This window comes from Corvus cornix, chromosome 1 (assembly GCF_000738735.6).
Source record: "Corvus cornix cornix isolate S_Up_H32 chromosome 1, ASM73873v5, whole genome shotgun sequence".
NCBI lineage: Eukaryota > Metazoa > Chordata > Aves > Passeriformes > Corvidae > Corvus > Corvus cornix.
In genome coordinates this window covers 97,977,161-98,001,583 of record NC_046332.1, presented here as the reverse complement: position 1 = coordinate 98,001,583, position 24,423 = coordinate 97,977,161, and the positions used below count along the sequence as shown (strand labels likewise).

At 39.6% G+C, this 24,423-nt stretch overlaps 1 protein-coding gene across 1 annotated transcript; it reads left to right on the top strand.

Annotated features, from left to right (window-relative positions):
- The first annotated feature begins 11,351 nt into the window (after positions 1 to 11,351).
- Positions 11,352 to 24,423, top strand: GPR143 (G protein-coupled receptor 143). Its single transcript, XM_010394374.4, has 8 exons — positions 11,352 to 11,761; positions 13,467 to 13,576; positions 16,484 to 16,578; positions 17,909 to 18,001; positions 18,490 to 18,599; positions 19,893 to 20,001; positions 22,154 to 22,271; positions 23,741 to 24,423. The coding sequence occupies exons 1-8, from the start codon at positions 11,518 to 11,520 to the stop codon at positions 24,038 to 24,040; spliced, it is 1,179 nt and encodes a 392-aa protein (XP_010392676.1). The 5' UTR covers positions 11,352 to 11,517; the 3' UTR covers positions 24,041 to 24,423.

The following is a 24,423-nucleotide window of genomic DNA, read 5'->3' as shown; positions in this document are numbered from 1 at the left end:
GTACTCAAACTTATACATCCTACTATTAAAATCCTGCAAAGTACAAACCTTACACCAAACCTAGGTATTGCATCAAGTTAGTTAAGGCCTCTAATGACTTGCAGATCCTCAGTCAGATTTCTTCTGTAATTATTTTCTGTCATATAGGCAAGCAGAAATACAAGTAGTTTTCTCCATGCCCTGTCTCCTTTTCTTGGAATCTGAGACAAAGCCTTCAGTTATGTTTGTCTAACACGTATCAGATTGTCTTCACAGCAATGTATACTCAGTAACATATAGCTGGAAGTTTTAAGGAGCTGCAGTGTTTGCAATTTGTTTTCTCTAAGTATGATAATGAAAGAAAGATCCAGAATAATGATTTAAACTTTAGTGTATCCGCAAGTATGCACACTGAAATTAAGAGAAAATAAAATAGCTTACATCACTAATGAGAAGAGCAAATTCTGCTTCCAAAAACGCTTTCTCTGTTTATATCCCCCCCTTTTCAACTGCCAAACATTCATTCTTCATCTTGAACATTTTGTTGTCCATAAGAAATTCAAGACTTACATTACTGTTCTGGCTTTTAGAATTGGTCGTAGAAATTCAGGAAGCATGATGAAGAAATATGAGCACACGTTTTAAAACTGGAAAATCTAGAGCCAGAAACTGACAGCCATTGAAAACTATCAAACTCTGCTACTGTAATTACATCAGTGGAAGATGTGGACATGTAGCTCTTGGGAAAGCAGTTGCCTAAAGGAACATCTGTAAGCTTTCATACTGCTGAGAGACCTCAGTAAAGAAGAAGTTTCTAGCTAATGCTTACTTAGTGCCTGACAGTCTGGCACAGTCGTCAAGCAGATCCTCAGCTTGTGGCTGACAGTTCAGAAATCAGATTTCCTTATCTTGAATGACAACTTTTTTTGCCTTTCATCCTTTGATGTTATCAATGTTACTAAGAGACCACAAAGTAAAGTTCTTCATACATAAAAGTTTGATCAGCCAAAGCATTAAAGGAATTATTTTTTGTCATATTGGTCAAATTTATCTTCATTTCTTTTATATCCTTCCTCTCTGTGGAATCTGAAGCTTGTTTAGAACTCAGCTGGAGACTTGTACTTGTGCTCTTCTTAAAATATTGTGATAATCTTCTTACTTGAATTTCTGCAGCTTCTGCCAGCCTTCATAAGGTTTCAAATAGTCATAAAGAACAAAGGGTTTATTGAATGGATTCTAAAATATTGCTTTTCATTTGTGTGATAAGAGAACCAATGATAACTGTATTTGTCTAACACAGGCCTCGGTGACCAAATCCTCAGCTTTCTCCCTTGTCAAATGTTTTCTGAGCACACAGAAGTTACCAATAGAAGGTAGACACGCAAGATACATCAGGGTGCAATAAATATATCAAAGGAAGTAACAGACCTTTTCACACTGAGGACAGAGAATGATGCTGCTATTACCAGCAAGGTATGAAAGGGATCCCTTTGTGTAAAATTGTGTCCCAAAGATACATGTGCCAAAGATACATGTATCAAAGATACTTCACAGTATTACACAAAAGTTACCCTAGCGCCTTCTGCTCTGCAAAGGGAGCAATCAGACCTATATTAAGAGGTGGTTCTCGCTATACCTAGATTGTGTGTCTCTGCCCTGTGAAACAAAAGCCTTCTGCAGTAAACCAGGCTCCTTCCACAGTACTTCATCTGTCGTCCTACCTCGGTACTTGAAGCTTAATTAACAATTTCAAGTGAAATTTTGTTCTACAGAATTTATTCCACCTTCATTCTTTCTGTTGCACATATTGCATATCTGTTCCCTGTTTAGTCATTGAGATTACGAAAACTGTGAGTAAATGACTTTATGGCAGGATTTTATTTGAACAGGCACAGTATGATGTTAAGGCACAGCCTGTTTCACCTCTGTGGCTATACACCACATATCCCACATCTTTTCCTTAAGGCACGGCACCTTGCAGTGGCTTGCACAGGATACCTGCAGGATGGCTCTAGAATAGGCTGGTTTACTCTCAGTCCTGAGGCCATTCATTGTGCTGGACATTGCAATGTCAGCAGGCCTTTTTTTTCCCCAGAAGCCGAGAAATTTGAGAGATGTTGTGGCTCCTGACTCATAGCTACAGAGTAAAGAACTGAGGTGAGATAAGCCTTTACAACCTCCCACTTTGTTACCAGCCCTTCTGGGAGCTAACCGCCAAACATTGACAGGTTGGTGAAGAGACAAAGTGCCTCTGCCTCAGCCATACAAAATCAAAGGTTGATGCCCTGGAGCAAGCATAGTTCATTGACAAGGTAACTTCAGATGCCAAAAGAGAAAAGATGATCCATGGCACATATTCTGAGGGAAATACAGGATCATAGAATGGTTGGAAGGGTTGGAAGGCACCTTAAAAGATTATTTAATCCAATGTCCTGTGGGCAGGGACATTTTTCACTAGACCAGGTTGCTTAAAGCCCCATCTAACCCGGCCTTGAACACCTCCAATGATGGGGCATCCACTGCTTCTCTGGGCAACCTGTTCCAGTACCTCACCAGCCTCACTGCAAATAGTTTCTGTAAATAATGTCTACTACCTCTTCCTTGCCTGTCTCTTCTGAACAGTTTATAGCCACTGACGGCAGCCCTCCAGTCATGCAATTCATACCACCACGTTTCAGTAATAGTGACTAGACTGTAGCTTTCTAGTTGCACAGTGACTTCCAGCTCTTTCCTTTTTCCAGCTCTAATGTCTTTGAAAATTATCATCACAAAGACCAAACCAACTGAAATAGTGATAAGAAGTTCCTGCAACAGAAGTGGATGGATTTTTTGATCAAGTAGTTCAAGGTCTGTCAAGCTGCTGGCAGTCTATTGTGGAGTCTGAAAGTCCTGAGAACCTGGAGAAACAGGTTGGGTAGCAGCCCAACAGACAGACATCCTGGCATATCTGGGAACCAGGAGGCTTTCCTTTGGAAACCTGCCATTCTGCTTCTGATGGATTCAGCATAATCACACTCTTCTGCAAAACACTTTGGTTCCAACAAATTACCCAGTTTCCCAGAATGAAAAATACCATGTTGTAAAGCTCCAGCAGGATGTCTATGATTTTGGCACCTTAAAAACCTTTCTCAAGGGTGTCTTGTTTCTCCTGTATTGCATGTATTGCAAGTAAGGCTTCATCAGCACATAATTAGTGCTGGAGAAAGCCTTAGAAGTTCTCAACCTTCCAGATATATATAACTCAAATACATGTTGAACTCTTCATTTCTTTACGATTAAAATAAAATCTGTGTTCTTTATCTAGATCTATCTTTTTATAATGCTGAAATTTGTGAAAGAATAGCAGTTCATATGATACTCTGATATTTCTGTTTTCCATAATGATTTTGATTCAAACTTTGTTCAGTTCTCACTTATTCTCACAGCACATATGCTTTGTACCTCGGAGCAATTTTCTGAGGGTGACAGCATGCACTCTGGAACAAACTGAGGCTATGAGTGACCAAGAGAAAAAAATATGATGATTTGCTAAGAATAATATTCTTCATTCAAATCTTGAGACCTATTAGACCTGTAGACAAGAAAAAGGAGATTAGTCCAACACAGACTCCTATAATCCATAGCCTGCTTAAGGATTTATTATTTTCACAATTTTGCATGATAACAAGATTGAAAATCAGAGAAAAGGACAACTCCTCGTTTGGTTGCAGAGTCAGAAGCCAGCATACACCTAGCAAGAGGAGGCAAATAGGTAACCCGTTTTCCCTGGAGATGTAGTTTTCAGCTTGTAGTCATGTTCACGTACATATTAAGTCCTGCCTTGGGCCATAGTCCTTCTGGTATCTGTATATCTCTTCCTTTTCCAGTTCCTACATTAGGGCCCTTTATCAAATCGTACGACAACATCTCTAACTACCACTTTACAGGGAAACCAAATAGCAGAGTGAGAGCACAGAGGTTGAAATACCGGTACACGACAGTCCATACTGTTTCATTGTCAGCAGGCTGACTAGGCAGCACTTGGACACAGTTTGGGGCATAATATGGGCCAGTGACCATTACTATGAGGCCCTATGGATGAAGCCATGCTTTTTTGGTTGTGGAAGAGTGTCCAGCAGTATATGCATATATATATATATATATATATATATGCACATACTATATACACTATATAGCTGTATTTGGTCATATGTATGTGCATTGCAGCTTCATTAACCTGGGAAATTTTTTTTGCTTCATGAAGTTTCATCATTTCAGTGAAGCATCATTTGTAATATTTATTCTTGCTGCTGTGTTTCTGATCATGGTACATTAGGGAATGCTTTTCATTGTCCTTCTTCTTTGGTAACACATTACATGAATACATTCTCTGTACAAACTGTGCTGTGCCACTTACTCTTACGTGCAATAAAACACTGACCTATTTTAAATACAAGAAGGGTAGTCTCAGAGGCTAACAAGGGTCTTTAATGCATTTAAACTCGGATATCACAGCATGTTATATCTGAATTCTGTACTTGATGAAGATGGTCACTAGAGTCAGGATGGTCAGGGAAAGTGCAAAGGGAGGGCTTCAAATGCTCTTAGTGCAGAGAATGCTGTGAAGGCTTTTAAAAGGGAAGATAAATAGCAAGAGGCCAGAATATGCATGAGAGCAGACAAAAGCTTTGTAATATGGTATTTTTCACTTGGACTTTGTCTTCATTTGCTAGCTAGCCCCAAACAGAGCTTTTTCAGCCTATCAGCCATGTATAAATAAATCTCTCAGTGCTTTCTATAAACAGGCACAGTTTCTGCATTACAACTGACCTTTCTACTCTCAGCTTGGTTACACAGAACATGAACCATGTCCAGGTGAAGGTCATAGGATGTAGAGCCTTGTGAGAGTCCATCTAAGCATGCATAAGGCATGAAGTACATGTTCTCTTTTTTGTTGCAGTGCCGTAGGAGTTTTCCCTAAAGCATCAGGTATGCTCAAGAAGCTGTGGTTCAGCAGTGGCAGATGCAGGATATTGCATGAATGTAGTGATATTAAGGATGATGTAAGGCTGGTTTGGGCATGCTCAGGAGTCCAGAGGGCAGAAGTTCTTTCTGTGCATGCCACCTCCCCACAGACTGCTATGCCCCTTTATGCTAAAGGTATAGGTGTGGTCTCCTCTCAGTTCTGGTAACAGAACTGTTAGCAGTTGATAGCATATTTGAGGGAATCCTTCCGAGTCATACACATGAGGAAAAGGGCAATCTTCAGATTAGCTTTCCCTGGCTTGTGTTTGGCTTAGAAAGGATGAGACTGTGGCAGGTACTGGTTCCTTAGCCTGAATTTTGTGTAAAGCAGACTCATGCCAGTGGAGCATTGTTAATAAAATCCTGAGGAAACAGCTTTGGGATGGGGGGGTCATTGCCTATCTTCTGTGTTAACACAGATCCTGTCACAACTCCGAAATTTAATTTCTTTTGAAGGTCTGAATTTGTGGAGTATTAAAGGTACACAGAGGATTACTTTCAGAACACTGCTTTTCTGAAGCAGTTTTAGAACCAACCAACTTCTTGGAGTTGTGCTCCCAGGAAGTTGACTAATATGAGTAGCTGATGTAGCCAAGCTGTAATATGAATGTATAGTGTAGCCTTATTGCTCACCTAAAAGGTATATCCAGTGTATACATTGGATGTATCCAATATACATTGGATGCTCATTACTTTTTCCACCCTGGGCTGTAAAGTCCACCTCTGACAATGAAGCCATGTTTTTTATTCCTGAAGAGTAGAAAAGTCAAAAGAGTGGATCACAAATCCTTTCTGCACTATAATGTTTCTGCTGTTATTACTGCATTTCCTCTGGATTCCCTGAGCCAGCTAAGCTATGGTTTTTAGCTATCTGCTCATTTCAGAAACTACAAGACAATTTGTGGAATAGAAGGTTGCAACTCTCCTTCACCCATTCCCAAGATGCTGCAGGGCTGACTGATGGCCATGCAACCACTGCAGGGTTAAAAAACCCTGTGATGCTCAGGGGATCTCACAGGGGAACATTGGCTGGTGTCTGTGTCTGGACCTGGACTGTACATTTTGTCAGAATTCCCTACAGTTACACTTGTTTACAGCATCCAACAAGACCATTGAATTGGCCATGGTACATGGACATTTTTATCAATTTAATTAATAGAGCCTTGGAGAGTTCTTGCACTGTAAGAGCAGTGAAGTTAGTGCTGAAATATATTTTGATTAGGCTACATAGACTGGTCTGAGAACACAGGTTTTATGAGGTAAGTTTTTAGTGCTAATGGGCTTAGAAAATATAACTCCTGGGCGGTAGAAGATGTAATCTAACAAGATCCCACCATTTAGCAATTGTAACAAGGATATCAAAGTGTCCTTCCTAATTTCTCCAGAGGAAACCAACTAATGTAACCTTTAGAATGCAGAAGTAGTGGGGCCTAGGATTCCTTTGGAAGACAGTGAGGACAGGATAAACATTCAACTTTTGTAGCTTGGGGTACATGCCTACAAACAGTACTATCCAATTTTCAGTATCACAGTGTGTGAGAGATAATATTCTTTCTTTTCACAGTTTTTTTAATGAATCAGTTCCTATTCAAACTGTGTCTCATAGTCTGCGTATGTGTGGGACAAGGTCTCTCTAGTACCTGTGTGCTGAAACTGTGGTATCCTTTTCTTCTGTGAAATAATGTAATGATGACAATGACTAAGGGTGGAATTTGTCCAGAAATGTGGCTGGCCACAAAAATCTGTCTTAATGCAAGTTCAAAGACTGTAATAGTCTCAGCAGTGGCATAGAGAATCGGCAATTTTTTTCTTCTAATCTCTAAGCAAAAATAATTTTCTTCAGTTTTATGGATACATTTTTCTACTCAGTTATTTTATACTTCATCTGTATAAATCTTGTTTACTATTTTAAATGCATTACAGGCACAGTTGCAAAAACTAATTTGTGTATGTTTCTTCATGAAAGCCGTGTAAGGTAAAGGTATATAGTAACTTGATTGCATCAGTCAAATACATACAGTTATTGACCTGTTCAAATGCACATTTATTTCATGTATTTATATTTTTGTTCTTAGAGAAAACAAAAAGAACTCAAATATTATTACTTTTATGCAAATGAGACACATTTATCCTCGGCCTTTTAAATTAATCTTCACCGTCCTTAAAAGTAAATTAATATTTTACAATTCTATAATTATATTTAAAACACCGAGGGAAGGGAAGCGATACGTCTGCTTTTCTTTCAGTACTTTTTAATGGAGTCTGTAGCTGTTGTAATCATGACAGACGTTACACTTTGAATATCATTACTGTTCCAATATCCCTAATGTTACAGAAAACTAGAAATAGCAAGAATGGTATGTGAATTTCTCCATTCATTTCAGTTATGTGTTAAGTTAAAGGTTTAAAATCACCTTTAAAAACTAGTACTGCTAATTGCGGGAAGGACGTCTCACAGTTGCTTCCAAATTAAATCTAGTTGCAGGAGGTCTGGATAGATAAAATAAAGAATGATGTTAAAGTATATAGACCATTTGTATGCCACGGTTTTAAGGAACATATTGCAGGATCTCTTGGGGAGATAATAGCTGCATCCATTGAGCTTGAAGACAGACCTAGCTTTCTTCATTTTGGGAAATGTAATGTCAGATTATGTGTAAAAGACTATGAGATCATGAACTTTTACAAAGTATAGCTTTTACATTTGTGAGGTAGCTAAGATCTTCAGTGGGACCTGTAAATTCAGGCAGCGATGCGTTGAGCTGTACACATAAACAAAACCAAACTATCCTCTGTCTCTACATCCACAAATTTCCTTGTCCTTTGTAAACCAGTGCTGTATTCCCAGACTTAATTAAAACAGTGATTAAAGTATGTGCAGCTGCACACTCAAGCATAAGCCATACACACACTCCTTAACAACAGAAATGCATGCCTGTCATATTTTTGTAAACCTGTTGCTTTCCCTTAGAAGCAGCGAAGCCAGTGTTTCATCTTAAAGATGATCACAGACTGGGATGAAACATTGTATTCTGGGTCCAAGGAGAGAGTGAGTAGGTATTTCTAAAAGTATGGAGCACACGGCTGTTTCCAAAGGAGCACAGTATTGTTCTCATTCTTGAGCACACTGTTGCCAATGTCCAAAATTATGACTGGAATTTTCAGTGTTGTGCAATGTTGTACTTATGCTGTGAGTGTGATTGATTGCTATTTGCAATGCCAGGAGGGTTTTTTTAGTGTTTCTTATATGTGTGCTAATGGTTGTCTCTAAGCTTTGTTGAGATCCTGCCTTAGTGCAGAAATGAGACATACCATGTCAGTCTTTTTCATACAGTGGCAGAAGTGGGAATTGTGTCAATAATTTCAGAGAGAAGGGAATTAGGACCTGTGGAATGATGCAAGTTTTACAGAATACTAAATAAAGGTCCTTATCAAGACAAAATTATTTCTTTCACTACTTTTCTGTTTCCTTTGCCTTTGTCCCCAGATTTTATCCTCTTATTTTTATAATCACAAGAAGCCAAATTAATCCTGAGTGTAAGACTGCCAAACCAGCTTTGAATTTCTTTGACTGTTCTAACTCTCTATACTTTGAGCCCAGCAATGAGAACCAGAGACTAGCTAGCTCTTACCAGCTGAGGTGCTGGGTGGCTCATTAGCTTGGCAGGTGCATCTCCCACTCAGCCTCAAATGTTGGCACATTTTAGACACCTCTAATTCTATCAGTTCATTCATGGGTGACTTAATTTTCTTTTTTCTTAGGTATGCTACAGGTCATGTACTTTGCTTCCAATAAAAAACACGTACTCCCTCTGTAAGTAATTGTAGAATCAAATCCTGAGAGATTACAGGAGGGAAGGAACCCAGACGAAGAGGTTAAAAAACAATGCTCCACTCAGAGGAGTAAAGTAATAAAAGGAGGGTGCACAGCTGGCAAAACTGTGGTGAGAAAAGAAGGGACAAATTTAAAAATGAATCTCCAGAGTATAAAAGTGCAATTGAGGAATGAAGGTAGTTCCAAAGTGGCTGGAAAAAAGGGAGAGAGAAGTTATAATAATAAAATGGTAAATCCACACAGGCAAACTAGAGGATCACAGTCAAGATCAATGAAAACAAACGATAAGCAGAAAAAGCAAAGTACACAAAACATTCCTATCTGTAAGCCAGAGCAAACAATCAGGATAATGACTTGACATGCTTTTCAAACTTTTGAAAGAAAGAAAATGGCAACAGAAATAGTGAGTGGACCAATTTTAGAAACTGATGGTGGGAATGAAAGGCTTCTCTTCAACAGTTTTTGTCTAACATTTTAAAGTTTTTGTCTTCTAATTATAAGCCAAGTGATATAACTCTTCCTTCAGATCAGAGCAAACATCCTTTTTTCATTTATATATCTTTGAAGTGTATATGTGGCTTACAGTGGCTTAATTTTAACTAATAATAATCTGTCTCTGTGGGTTGTAATTCCTTAGTTCATTAGTAGATAGGTAGGTTTCAATGCAGTATCTTGACAGAAATGTGGCAACTCCATGCACCACTGCTCTAGCAGAAGTGGAATAAAGTCTGAGAAGTCCCAGACTTGTACTGATGACAGAGCCTTGTATTGACAACCTCAGCATGAGTTTGTATTTCTGGAGCAGAGCAATCTAATTTTGCAACCTTGCTGTCCCCAGTATGTTTTTATATACATGGTGGCAACAAACTGTAGGATTGCAACATCCAGGTCACTCACCCACCCTCATCCAAGAAACAGGGAAATCTCTTTATGCTGGAAAGCAGGAAAAATGCTTGGCAAAACATTCAGCTCAGCTGCCTGTGTTTCAGAGTCTTTGATGACATGTATGCCTAAGTTCCTATTATGGTCCACCAGAGCCTCCTCAGCTCACCCTGTGCATTTATTTTCAGAAGATCTGAACAGCTCTCTAGACAAAGTCTAGACCATAAGCTTGGCTGCCTAAGACCTCAGTTGACTGCAGCAGGAGTTCAAACACCTTGTTGATGTATGGACATTCATGTGAAGGAGTCTGGCTTTGCCGGCTGACATCCTGCTCTTCGAGTGATGTGGTCTGGGCAGTCCCGTGGCAGCAGGAGGGGCGGACGCATGTCAGGCCTGGCAGCTTGGGCTCCAGCTGCCACCCCAGCCCTGCCACCCCAGCCCTGCCACCACTGTCCAGCACCAGGAGGCTGTACAGCCCCCATCATCAGGGTGACGAGTTTGGTGGAGTTCGTTCTTTTGCTGGGATCAAGTGTATGAGGTGTCTTGGTTAGTGAATAGAGCAGGTACCATTTCACCCAGGACTGCAGCTGTTTTCTCTACTGAGGGAAAGCATAAACACTGCACAAAGAACATCCCACTGTCATTCACTAGCCATCAGTAGAATTTTTTAAAATTCACTTATTTAAAAAAAATAAGCTACACCTTTGCAGGGGGAGGGAAAAAGATTATGTCGTTTGTTCTTGTAGGGACTAACTATAAAATCCATGACTATGTTATTTAACATGGTTAAACCCATGACTTTGGGTCTTTTGGCAATGTTGCCTCCTGTATTTCCTGAATATGTCCCTATAAACAAGTTTTCTGGAAGACTGAGGGCTGACACAGGGAGTTTGAGACTTTTTAAAGGGGAGAATTACTTTTTGTGTTTATGATTTTATTTATTTGCTGCTGTATCTAACAAGACCCCTGTCTTAAAAGCTATTGTCTAGTTTATAAAGCAAAGATAAATATTGCAGGTTAAGTTCCTGTTTTCATATTAAATCCTTACCAAATTCAAAAAAAAAAGAAAAAAAAAAAAGAGAGAAATATATTGCTGAGAAATCCTAAGTCCCGTAATTTTCACTGTCAAGCTGATCCAATGCAGACAGTACTGACTAAAGAGGGGATTTTTTTGTGCTTGCAATTTAAATAGGATAAGGTTAATATTTTCTTCCCAAATGTAATCTCTTTCTTCAGTGATAGGGTATCATGTTTCTAATTTTATTTACAGGGGTGGATCACTAAAACTGAGATTTGGATTAGGGTGTGGATTTATATCCCTGCTTCTCCCTCTAAAGACTGGAACTGCTTGTGTCTGGACTCATCTTTTCAATTAATTTGCAGTAATTAAAGGGTGCTGTGTGGGATGGGGCTAAAGAGAAACACAATTAAAATGTAATGGTTCTACTTTGGTATCTGCATCCTTATTTATTTTAAACCATCTTCAATGCTCTGATGAGTTTAAGTCTTCCTGTATCACATACTGTGCAAGCAGAAATATGTGAGTGAACTGTTGCCAATGGCTCTGAGCAAGCACTGGGCATGTTTCAGATTACACTGTGTTTTCTTGTTTGGATCTGATCTCCTTGCTAGGAGAGGCTGAGAAAGGCAGCTCTAGGGGATTTACTTCCAGCAGCAGCAGCAGCACATGATCCATCAATCGCGTGATTCTCACCACCGAGGACTAATGGGGAGGGTGAAGAAAAAGTGAATGCTGTCTTGGGGAAGCAACAGCATTTTCTTCTGCTTGTGGGCCCCCTCCACCAGTCGAACATTTCATGGCTTCTCCAAGGTTAGAAACCTACTGCTGCCCAAACCGGGATGCAGCTACACAGCTAGTGATGAACTTCCAGCCTGAAGTGTTCTGCGGAGTCTGCATTGGCAGTGCCTCCATCAGTCTGCTACTGACCATCCTACAGCTCCTGCCGAAGAAGGGACAGAGCCCACGGAAGGTGCCCAAAGCCTCCTCCTCCTCTACCATCCTTCTCCTTATCTCCATTTGTGACATCCTTGGAGGCTTAGGTAAGTGCCAGCTTGATGTCCCTTGCCATTGCTGTAACAGGTTCTTTTTGCTCTGAAGTACTACAGACAAATGAAGCTGGTGAGTGGACAGTAGAGATTTCTGAGGGAAGCATGCTGTATGTGTTCACAGGAAGATTTGGACTAAGTATGATCAGGAAATTATGAGTCTTTGGGGAGAAAGTTCTTGTTTAATAATCATAATGTGGAAGTGAAAGCTCTTGGCAAATCTACACCAAAATCTCTGCTTTAAAACCAGTTAAAATCTAGAATGGCAACTGGTTCTCAGAGTGAGGCACAAAGTGGAGGTGATGCAGCACACTGGAAACTAAATCTGACATTAAACATTTAGCCAGTCCATAGGAATGCATTTGAAAACCACTATCCTCTATCTTCTTAAATCCTTTTGGACCAAGTGTGCCTCTTGCTCATGTGCCAGCTGCTTCTCTTGGGCACATCATATTGACAGCAAATGAGTTTGACTTGCAGCTGCACACAGATCGTGCTGGACACAGGCTTTTGAAATGTGAGTAAAGCTACCTTATCAAGGACAACCTGCTGCCCAGACCCTGGCTGATAGTCTGGAGGAATAAACCAGCAGAGACTAAAACAGAATGCACGAGTCAAAATGAAACTAGTATTGAGCTAGTCCCATCAGTCATTTGGTCATTTTTCCCCTCAGTCACTTACTGCCAAACTGGGTATAAATTATCATGACGTGCTATGAAAATACAGGACACATTTGTTTCTATGGTAGCATTTCCCCCCCTCACATTAGGTAGTAGAAATAGTGCTGTTTTGTCTCACTCCTGGGAGCTGTGTGTGTATCTGTGTATCTGTGTGTCTGTGTTTCAGGTCTTTTCCCCTTTCATACCCAGCCAGGTCCTCTCACAGTACCTAATAAGTACCAATACTAAACCAAAGATTATAGGGGGAAATAAAGAAAGAGATATGGAAAATATGTATGTGCATGCACCTGGAAAATGTCCTTTCAGTCAGGTGAAGACAACAATAGATAAAGTTATTTTTCTCCTTTCCTCTTTCACTGGCAAACTAAAACTAGTTATCCATTGTTGGTTTTGCATTAGACTCACTTCGATGGGTGGAAAACAGTTCATTCTTGGTGGGAAACATGGTCATTTTGTTGTTTCCTGTTGGTGCTTTATTTCAAGCAAACCCAGAAAACCTCACTAAAAAACTCTAAGTTTATTTTTAAAAAAGGTATTGTTCTTACCTAAATCAGAAGCACTGCTTTGTCCAGTCCTGTGACAGAAGGAAAAGAGCTGCTTGTAAAATGAAGGCAGAGAAAAGTGAAAAATAACTCTTCTGCAAGGAGGGCTTTTATAGAGAAGTGAATATCAGTGTATGAATATATGCCGGTAAATAGTTATTTAGTGTTCTGTGTCAATCTGTTAAATGCTACCCAGTTTATGTTAGGGAAGCATGTGACAGCATCTCTAAGTAAGTGAGATTCTAATCTATGTTACATTTTAAGTCCCAGCAGCTTCCGACTCTTGGAGCTACTGTCTCTGAGTGATTACACTGACATTTAAATAGCACAGTTGTCCCTGCTGTGCTCCTCTGCAGCCATTGCTTTCCTGTAGACACACAAAATCTGGGCTGCGATGTGAAATATGTGGCTAGGGAAAAGCATGTGACTCAAATCACACCAGCACATTCAAAGCACTAATACATTTTTTTTCTTCAGGTATGATCTTCAGGTCAAGTGTATGGCTGGGCTTCCCAGGCTTCATAGCTGACATTTCTGTGTCAAACAGGACTGACGTGTGGCCTTCCACTTTCTGTGTGGGGAGTGCGGTAGGTACAGAGATCATCCCCCTTTTCTTCTGCTCCCAATTAAGGGTCCCTCCGCATGGGGAGTCTGAAAGGAAAACTGAGTCCAAAGGGAAATGTGACTATGAGTCAGAGCCTGGATATGATGGTTTCAGCCTCTGCCACACCCCTGCAAGTGCGTTCATGCCTCCCTCTGAGAGCCTGGGTCAGGGCGGGCAGGGTGGTGATGGTGCCATATGGTGTGTGTAAGGATGTAGGGCAACGCAGGTCAGACTGATCCCGGGAGTTCTGTGGTATTCACTCGTCACAGGAGTGCCAGGGGGTGGAATACACCAAAGTCAGAGGTGTGGAGCCATAAGGGTATAAGCAACCCCAAAGGGCTGTGAACCATTGTTTGGGTTTGTGCTGGCACAGCACCACAAGTGCCCCAGTGGCTCTGTCGCACTGGGAGTGCAAGGTTATCGTCTCTGTCAGAAACTGCAGCCTGTGTGGTGGCAGCAGGGACCTCCTGAAACCAGCAACTTGAGTAGCTCAAATTAGCTTTTGTGGATGAGAGTGTGTGTTTTAGACACAGAGGGACAACAGGATAAATATACTCAAAGCCACAAATGTGCTGGCAGAAGGTCTGTCCCTGCCATGAAGGATTTCAGCTCAGATAGCTGGGCACTCAATGACTGCATCAGGCCAAGTCTAATTAAGTGTCTTCTGGATTAAAACACAAGAATAAGAAAATGTAAATGCATTCCAAAAGTACAGATTGAAACTCAGTTCCAAATTTTACAATCAAAATACTGAGACATATAATTTGAGCTTACTGTACAAGAATAAAGGTCACAAATTTTACCAAAACATTGAGAATGACAAGTAAGACAGATCATCGCTTTACCCACATGCAATAGGAATGTAGGGTCCCCAATGAAATAATGCATGAGCAATAGCAGTATTAACTTTGCAATTCAAAATTCACAATGTAGAAGGGGGTAGGTTGCATGAATAGAAAATTATACAGCTCCACTAGTTTTAAAATAAAACAATATGTGCCAGATTGAACTCACTGTGCTTTATATGCCTATATAATGGCAGTTTCAAACATGATAATGTTGTGCCAGGGACACAAATATAAATTGTATACATCTATCAATTCTCAATTCTATCACATGTGTTTAAGTTTTGCTTATTAGATACAAATGTTGTTTTTTTCTTTGAGGAAAAAGCAGAAACCTCAATATCTTGCAGCAAGAATGTCCTATTCAAAACCTGTTCCTCCTCATGTTTCCCTCTCTGGCCCATAAAATATAAAAAAGTATTTTTAAGCATGACAGGGTACTATATGCAGACTGTTTTTCATTTGAATTTCAGGTTAGATGGTGAGGAGCATAGTGGTCTACCACAATTTTTATTTTCCCTTACTTAGGCTCCAGGAAAATACTGTAATTTAAGTAATTTTATATTTAGATTTAACTGTATTGGAATGAAAACTAACCCTTCTTTCACTCATTTTCCCTAACGTAATCTCATGTGAGTTAATAAAATGTTTCCGATTCTATTTTATTTTTCTTTTAGTACTATTGTTTTATTTCTCTTAACCACAAACCTATACAAACTCCAAATAGTGAGGCTTTTAGACATCTCCTTTCAATGGTTTGCAGGGGGTTTCCCTTTCAGGCACTGTAGCAAGATGTGTCATTTTGCTAAAAACTAAGATATCATATGAAGCTTTAGGGTTTAAGTGCATCTGATTTATATTATTTTTGGAGACAGTCTTGTCTGTGTTGGATTTTCTGGAAAGACTCTGCAGATTATTTTTGTATGTGTGTGTGTGTATGGGTAGTAAATTGTGCATTTTTCAACTGCAGCAAATATGTAAATATGATGATGAAGTTATGTGCTGAGTGCTATGGGTAAAGTGCATTAGAAGGAAGACTGGGATTTTATTTTTCTGCCTCCTGTGCACTAGAAAAATGTCATGGCGTTTGAATTAAATACCGAATAATTCATGCCACAAATTACTAGAGGTAGGGTCTACACCCATGGTGAAAGGAAATATTTCTCAGCTTGATTTGCCTTTTGGAGGAAGGAGTGCTAGATCTCTATTCACTGACATTTGGCTCAGTAACAAGTATGCTGATTTCCAGATGTAAAATGATGCTACTATGGAGCCCTGGTAAAGGATATTCAGATAAGAACTGAAAGACGGCTTGGAGGGAAGATAACATGAATATTAAAACAGTCCCAGACTATTATAAACAGCCAGCTCCTATGGGGAAGAAATGTGGAATTTATATACAGTGGCAAAGTAAGGTCACTTATCTTATATAAGCTCGTGGGAAAAATGCATAGGGTCAGCTCAAGAATGCTGTGATATTTAGCTTGACTTGAACCTGTTTCCTTTGGATTTTTGTTGAAGAAATCAGCCAGGGAGTTCAGTAGGGATATTTTTCCAGAGAGTGAGTGATTTTCTCATTAATGGTCTTTTATTCTTAATAACCATCTTGTGCTTGAAGAAAATACCCATCACATGCAGAACCCACAAATGCATAGGCACACTGTGGTTATGACTAACATCAGTTATATTTTTGTGCCTCAGCTACTGAGAAAAAACTGAAATTTTAACCTAAAATTAAAACATCCTTGCTATAAATTTCTGTGGGCTTACAACATTCAGGTTAGGAATGGAGAGGTAAATGACAGGTTTTCTAAATCAGAAAATAAGCTGTGAAAGCAAATGCTGTTCAGCTTACCTATGACTTGACCCATAGGCTACAACAATGCTGTTCCTGTGATTTTGAGTAAGATTTCATACTTCATAATCTCATCTGGAAAATATACACATTTAAAGAACAAATCACCAGGCCAAAGGTTAGAGTCCCTTCCCTGCCCCAGTGGTACTGGAGAAGCAGCTGTGACATTTGGCACTTCTTTCCCCTCTAGATGTGGATCCAGCTGTTATATAGCGCTGGCTTCTGGTGGTTGTTTTGCTATGCTGTTGATTCTTACTTGGTGGTGAGAAGATCAGCTGGACTGAGGTACCAGAGTTAAAGCTCTGAATTTGTTTTTCCCCTCCAACACTGTATGTCTCTGTCTGCAGCTGTCTAAGGGTATAAGTGAGGCTTGTACAACCATCTGATGTTCGTACCATAGGGGTGAATGGTGTTCTAAGTGCTTAAATATCCAGGGCAATGCTCAGATACTGATTTATGTCCAACTTGAATTTAAATGTAACTGAATCCATTCAACCTTTGGATAAATATGGAGCAAATTGTGGTCTATAAACTTTATGTCAATGAGATGACTATTTTTGTCCCTGCTCTGTATCCGAAATTGATTCTTGCAGCAAAAAAAATAGTGTTATCCTGAAAATGAAAAATTCAGAGGGGTAAAGTGCTGAATTTCATACAGTTAATTTCGTATAGTTAATTCCATTTTTTTTTTCTTTTTCTCTGATTTTTTTTATCCATTTCTCAGGGAGGGTGGTCATTATTGCCCTTCCGATCACACTTCCAAAGTCCCTCAGAAAAAAATATGTATTTACTATATATTTTTCTGCAATGCCTGTGACGAAAGAACTTAAACCCTTTGGAAAGTACCATACTTTAATGCCAGACAGAAAATATAATATGTCTCTAAGTTGTTTGTTAGAAGAGCAAAATAACCTTCAGTTGCTGCTGCTAAATGTGCAATTACGTGACTCTGTTCCCAGATGATAGAGAGAAGTCAGGTACTAAGGATATGGTTCTTCTGCAGGTGTAACCAAAATGGGGCTTTTTGAGTTAACTTTAGACTGTTGAGGATAAACCTGATTTTGTAAAGTCCCATAGTTCTAGTCAAACAGCTGGGACCTGCCTCCTTCCCCCACCCCTGTTGACCAAAAAACTCATGAGTATTTGGGCTTGATTCTAAGATCAGAGTAAACACCAAAAGACTTTCTACAAACACAGGTCTGAATCTCCCTAAGATAGGAGCAGTATCCAGCTCTGAAAGTTAAACATAATTTTCTTCAAATCACAAAAGCTCCATTCTTAAATTTTAATCTGCTAATTTGCTCTCTGCAAGAGAAAATAAAGATGCAGGGGTTCCTTCTTAAGAGTAGGGAAGAAGTCTTGTCCTCTCCACCTTATGGGGTGGAGGGGACCGGACTTCTATGTGCAAGGCTGAATGACTGCTTTGGCTCATTCTTTTTCTGAAGGACGGCCACCACCCACCTGCTTTCCTTAGTTTAATGTACTGCCAGTGTTGTTCTGCACCATTTCCTATCTGTAAAGCTCTTTTTCAGTGAGGGTCCTATTTTTACATTGCAATGTGGGAAGTGTAAGGTTCGATACCTTTAATCGTGCCTGTGGTGTTTGATGCCTGCAGTACGATTGTGCTGTACCACATGATGACATGGGGCCTCGCAGTGATGCTCTGCGTGGAAGGGATTGCTCTGCTTTACTACCCTTCTCTCTCCAGGTAAGCAGGCTCTGGGAACAGACTGTGAAATCGTGGCACTCTCTGGTCATTTGAATGTCTTTTGGTCAGCTTTAGAGACAGAAATTCAAAAGCTGAGCATTTTGATCTTTGCCAAGGATGTCCCACTGAGTCAGTGAGTATGCTCAAAATACCTGCCAGGGCTTCAGGGGGCCCTGAAGAAATATGCCAGGCAATACAGGCACTTGGGCATGCTGTGATACAGCTTCTGCTATGAGCCACCCTTCTCCTGTTCCTGGTTTTAGCTTTCCTTTCAATTTGAGAAAAATACACAGACAGTGCATGTTAAAAATCAACTCTGTCCCATGTGAACTGGTGGTAAAGGTCGATGAATTAAAAGTTTTGCATCTGTTTGCTTCATTCCTTTTTTTTTTTTTTTTTTTTAAAGTTAAAGGTGACATAGATAGAATAGCCAGAACTGTCAGCTGTGGGGAAAAATATTGCATAATCTTTTAATGATTTCTTTTCAGCTGTGAAAATGGCTTGGAACATGCAATCCCACATTACATCACGACCTATGTCCCACTCCTGCTAGTGCTTGTGGCCAACCCAATCCTGTTTAGGAGGACAGTATCAGCAGGTATGTTCCTAATGGCCAGCATCCATCAGTCTGTGTTATTTAGCAACATAGCAATAGTGTAGAAAGTCGTGACTTTGTACTCAGTGATGTGGGACAGCTCCTTGTTAAATCACAAAGATACAGCAAAGGGTGGGAAGCAGTTGCCTACTGAAATGAAGACACCATTTTCATGGGGAATTTGCCCTAGAGACACACTCTGATTACACACTCAAGCTATTCTGTTATTAACCTCTACTGCAGATTGGCAAAGGTGTTTCCATGTTACTTGATTTAAAGAATTTGAGCGATGTACAGTTGATGCTTAACTCTACTGTAGTTTTGGTACCAACCTTGAATTTGGAATGTAATTTATTCTCGTTGGTGAGATCTGAGAGTTGATTTAACTTCTCAGCAGCCCTAGAGCAAAAAAAGCAATAAAATGTGATCAGAATTTTGTGTCTTCTGATTCTGAGATTATGAAACAAATGGGAATTGTACACAACTCAGATGGGATCTGAGGTTCCAGTTTAATTTATTATCCAGGGCTTGGAAGAAATGAGACTGAAAAAAAGCCACAGATTCAATGCATTCTTTGCATGTAATATGATCAGTGCTAGATGTTTGCAGTACCTGAATTTATCTACACATTGATTATATAAAAAAGCTGGAGAAAATCTGGTATTCTCAGTTCAGTCTTTATACCATCCATCCTCTGTCCCTCAGTCATAATCATTTTCAAAGAAGCAGTTGTTCTTTTTAAAAACTGTCCCCATAAAAAGTTGTTTGTTGTATATTTGTTTGTGCATTTGTATATTCCTTGTGATATCTGAACAGCATGTGGCATAAGTTTTTTTTGCTGACATTACATCTTTGAGTTACAGATGTGTAGCTAATGCTGTATCAGGGACACAATGAAAAACAATGTGCATAATAGGATAGAAGGTATTCTATTTAAACATCACATGATAAGTATATAATTATATCACACATTATATAGAAGGTACACTCTACCTTTTGTTATAAAATAGGAATATGTCGACCATACTATTTAATATTGTCAGTAGGATTGAGAGAAAAAAACCCCACCTAGTGGGATATCTTTTATTTTAGGAATGCAGCTGTGTGTAATTATTTTCCTTTAGTATTAGGCTATATGTGAGATTCCTTGAAAATGGTCCTTCCAGCTCTGAACAGCTGCTGGAGACAAATCCATCCATTCCTTAGCTCCCTCTTTCAGGCCTCTATCTTCTGGATTTTTGTGTCTAAGCTAACAAGATGTGCATATATTAATGAACATAATTGTATACTTTTCAGTTGCCTCCTTACTGAAAGGGAGACAGGGGATTTACACAGAGAATGAAAGACGTCTGGGGACAGAGATCCAGATGCGCTTCTTCAAAATTATGCTGGTGTTTGTTATTTGGTAAGAGGTGCATTATTTTGTTTTAAACTGCCTTTTTCCCAGAGGGAGAGAGTCAGGGACAAGAGTGAAGACTGATGGGTTGCTTCATTTGTTTGTCTTTATGCTTGGAAGGGAAGGTATCTAAGGAAGAAGCAGTTCTAAACTAGTTCACAGAGGAGTTGAATCACTCCTGTAACATCACGAGGCTGTGAGGAAATGATTAAATGTTTAACCAACAGAAAAGCAAAAGCAACAAGAAACAATAGCAAAAAATTCCCAGTAGGTTGGGCATAGACTGAAGCTGTCTGGTACAGCAGGCTCCCAGCTCTGTGGGCTGATAGATGGCTTTCTGTAATCAGCATATCTCAGAGCCTCTTGTCACCAAACACATCACTGAAAACCTACAATAAATGTGCTTCTGAGTCTGGCTTCATGGCTCTGACTATGATCATACAATGCAGCCACCTCTGTGCTCTGCAGTTCTCAAGTGTCTGAAAAAACCATGGATATTAACTGAAAATAAAGGAAATGACAGAAAAGAAAACTCTGCACGATTGTGTGTGAAATTTTTTATTACTTAATCTTTTTTTTTAATATTCTGTCTTCCTCCATGAAAATAGTACTTTGGCATAGGACAGAAAAGTGGTAGGGAGGAGTGGAGTGGGACAACAAGAAATGGTCCTGTAGCAGTGAAATGAGTGGGCCAAACTTAGCAGTCTCTACATCTACTTAACTTTTTTATACACAGGTGTATTAATGCATGTTCCATTGCTTTAAAAGGCTGAGCAGGGACAAAGGCTGCCTCTTTTATCTTCTCTTGGCTGCTGTCTACTGGAGTGCTCTGAGAGGAAATTATTGTTTTTTGGGGGGGATAGCAGTCTTCTTGGCTTGGAAGTGAAGTTTCCGATGTGAAGGTTGGGGTAGCCAGCATAGAAGGGAGTGAGGGACAGCAGGATCCTCCATCATGGCTTCCTGGAAACTTCTGAAATAATAAGGAACAGAGATGCAGCCAAGCTCCCAGGGCTGTGGAAAGAAAGCCCAGAGGCACCACAGAAGTGCATTGCAACCTAAGGAATGGTGGCCAGCTCGATTATCTGGGAACAAGAGTGAAAGGAAAGGCCAATTTCCCATGGACGTTGTGGGGACATTTGTTTATTTCCATTCTGTCTCATTCTGGGCTTTCCTAATAAAAAATAAAATCACAGCTCTGGTTTAGGATTTTGCTCTAATAAAACATAAGCTTTGGAATGTAAAAACTTTCTCAAAGGTTACTGGAGGGAAAGACTGAGGCAGTCTCATCTCAGAAGCATAGGGAAGATTCCCTTCCATCCCAGAAGTCAAATATGGAATGCTTTAGTCAAAGACAACAGGTTGGGGCAACACAGGATAGAAGAGATGCCTACAGATTTGAGAGGGGAGAGCAGGAGGTTTTACATTGTGATAAAAATATAATTGTGCAAAGGACATATATAAAACCTCTTAGAAAGTATGACATAGATGCTGATGGTTTACTTTCTGAATTTCTTTTACCAAATCAGGCTTGATTATGCTCATCCTTATTTGGAAACAGATATTACCTTTATTCAAAATAATTGTTAGCATTTTCAAGGATTTAAAAGTCAACTTTCTCATTGCTTTATAGTGTTTTCTAATGGACGTTTTGGAAGTCTTTACTCTAACCCTGAAATTTTAACTCCAGCTGGAAATCCTGCAGCCTTTTAAAAGTGCATGTGTTTGGGTTCCTTGTCTGTGAGCACAACTCTTCTAAGGCACGAGCAAAAGAAATCAGCATGCATGATGTTCCCATTTTAGATCACACTTCCTTCTCAGTTTTATTCTGCAATTTACTGTTCTGCAGCAAGTTAAAATTTTCAAATTTTTTTTTCTTTTTTTTATATTGATTTATATTGTCTAGGCCTGGGCGAGTAGGTGAATGTCTGGTCCCTGATCATGATCTTAGAGACCTCCTGGTCCCTTCAGATTGAGATTTAACAAGAAATCCAAGCATGTTGGGCTCAATCATCTTAGAGGTCTTTTCTAACCTTAATGATTCCATGATTACAAAAATCTTACTGTCCTTATAATGATTTTAATTTCTATAATTTGAAGGTAAAGCGTATTTTACATGCACATACATATGTAACTGTCCTTTTCTTCTTTGCTCCTCCCATAGCTGGTCATCCAATATCATCAATGAGACCCTTCTGTTCTATCTCGAAATGCAGCCAGATATCAATGAAATGCCCCTGAAAAACCTCAGAAGTGCTGCACTGATCACCTGGATTATAATGGTGGGTCAGCTGTGACATTGCTTAGTCTTAGAAATCACTGTTGTAAGACTGGTGGAACAGCCCCAGGATAGTGTGTGGTTTATGATTTGAGGGATATAAACACTCTGAAAATCAAGGAAGAAAAGCAGAAAGTAAGAGAAATGAACGAGCAGTCGATGGGAGTGCTTTTCACATGTAAACTTTGCCAAAAATGTCCTAGAGGCCAAATTTTTCCCCCATTTACTGGAGTATGCATTCTCTGTGTGAGAGATCACTACCCATTTTAAGATCCAGAACAAATAACTACAGTGATTTCTAGCCTAACCTTGCTAAACTCTGCCGTAGTGCAAGCTGCAAAGTTTTAGCACACAGTTCCTGAAGGTTTCCCAATTAAATGAGGATTTCATGGAAATTCTCTGTTTGCAACTAGGGTGGGGTTTTTTTATTATAAAGAATTATTGCATCTTATGTCATGACATTTGGATCATTATTTGGGAACAAATAGGTAAAAAATCATTCACACAAGACACCAAAAATAGCTGTGAGATGCTGGTCTCTTACTGTACCCTCTTTTCTCCTATTAGAATATTTGGCAAGGGATTTTTCAGAGGTGACAGTGCAGGTTCATTTTCCAAGAGAATTTATTCTGGAGCTGTTAAGTAGGTGTAAGGCCTGAGCATGCTTTGTGTAATTAAGCATTTGAGCAGTTTGGTATTGAAAGATTAAGCGATGCAAGTGATGTGATACCACCTCCTTCTCCTCTGACAAGGAGTGAACACATTCATGTGACAGGGACCTTGCTCTTCCTCACCTGGAGAGCAAGAGGTCAAGTCTGGGGACTGACCTATGATTTTAATTGGTTATAAAAATAATTTCCTTCTTTTCCTATGAGAAAAATGGGAGCAGCTAAAGCCATTAATTTGTTAAGCATCTCATGGCACTGGGAACAGAAACAAATTTTTTGGTGATCACTTGGGATTTTCTTTTTCAGTGCCTCTCCCCATTTTTCCATCCCACTTTGATGGACATTTTCACTGGTTCAAGAATCAAAGCAATTCCAGACAGATCAATTCCTGCTATTTTTAAAAGCTTGACTGTCTATGCTAGTGTCTCCTCTCATATATTTGACTTGGCTTGTAATGAAAAATATATGTGCTTTTGTGAATAAAGAAAGTCTAGAGCTTGTGGGGAAAGTTAAAAACACACCAAGGGGTTGACTAGCTAAACTTCATGCTAGAAAATCATTTGGTGCTTACTGCTTACTGTTATGGCCTCAGCGTTTTGGAAAACAGGTCATGGTATTTTTCTCTTATCTGTTTGTGTCTGTGATGGCCACAACACACATTTTTTATTTGTGTGCAAGTAGCTTATTTTTAAGTCAGCAATCATTCAGTGAAAGGAAAGTTTTTAAAACATGCAAAGCATTTTACTGGAGTTGAGGATGAAGCCTTCCTTGCTGGTGTAACTCCTGCTGCACTTCTCTTTCCTAGGGGGTTCTTAATCCCATGCAGGGCTTTCTCTTCACGTTAGCTTTCTATGGCTGGACAGGATGGAGAGTGGACCTGAAATGGCGAAAAAGAGAAATACCCTGGGAATCTATGTCCTCATCAACTGTGGGGGAAAATGCCTATCCCTCGCCAGTGAACTACCAAAGCAACATCCATGATTCCAAGAAGATCTTGACAACTGACAGCCAGCAGACTGATGAGGCCATAACCATGTTGTCTGAAGCTAACACCAGCAGTGATGAGAGATTAACCAGAAGCTCTCCCATCTACCAGGGCTGGTAGTTTTCATGTGCAGAGCTGGATCTAACTTTTCCTGGATCTAACTTTTCACATTGTCAATACTCACAAAGCCACGTCAATGTGTGAATCACTGCATACTCTGGAATAAGGTTTGTGCTCAATGGCTTGATGTTATTTCCTGTAACTTGTGAGACTGTGTGAGAGAGTGTGTGAGAGATATGGTTTATGTCTTCATTCACCTTCTAGGAGACACATGAACAGGTATAAAGGCTTGAACCTTTTTCAGCAGGAGTATATCTCTGCAAAGATATTTCTTACTTATGATTAATTTTCATTCATTTTGTTTTAATCTCTCTTGTAACTTCCTTATGGTAGAAGAGTCTTTTGTTTAAATAAATGGACTATTAATATGTTGGGTTTTTAAA

What these genes read in the sequence shown, in the direction of transcription:
- GPR143 (XM_010394374.4), top strand. Translation starts at nt 11,518, where the DNA reads ATGGCTTCTCCAAGGTTAGAAACCTACTGCTGCCCAAACCGGGATGCA. An exon ending in AGAAGATCAGCTGGACTGAG is followed by an intron (nt 16,579 to 17,908) that starts GTACCAGAGTTA and finishes TGATGCCTGCAG; the next exon opens with TACGATTGTGCTGTACCACA. An exon ending in ATGCTGGTGTTTGTTATTTG is followed by an intron (nt 20,002 to 22,153) that starts GTAAGAGGTGCA and finishes CTCCTCCCATAG; the next exon opens with CTGGTCATCCAATATCATCA.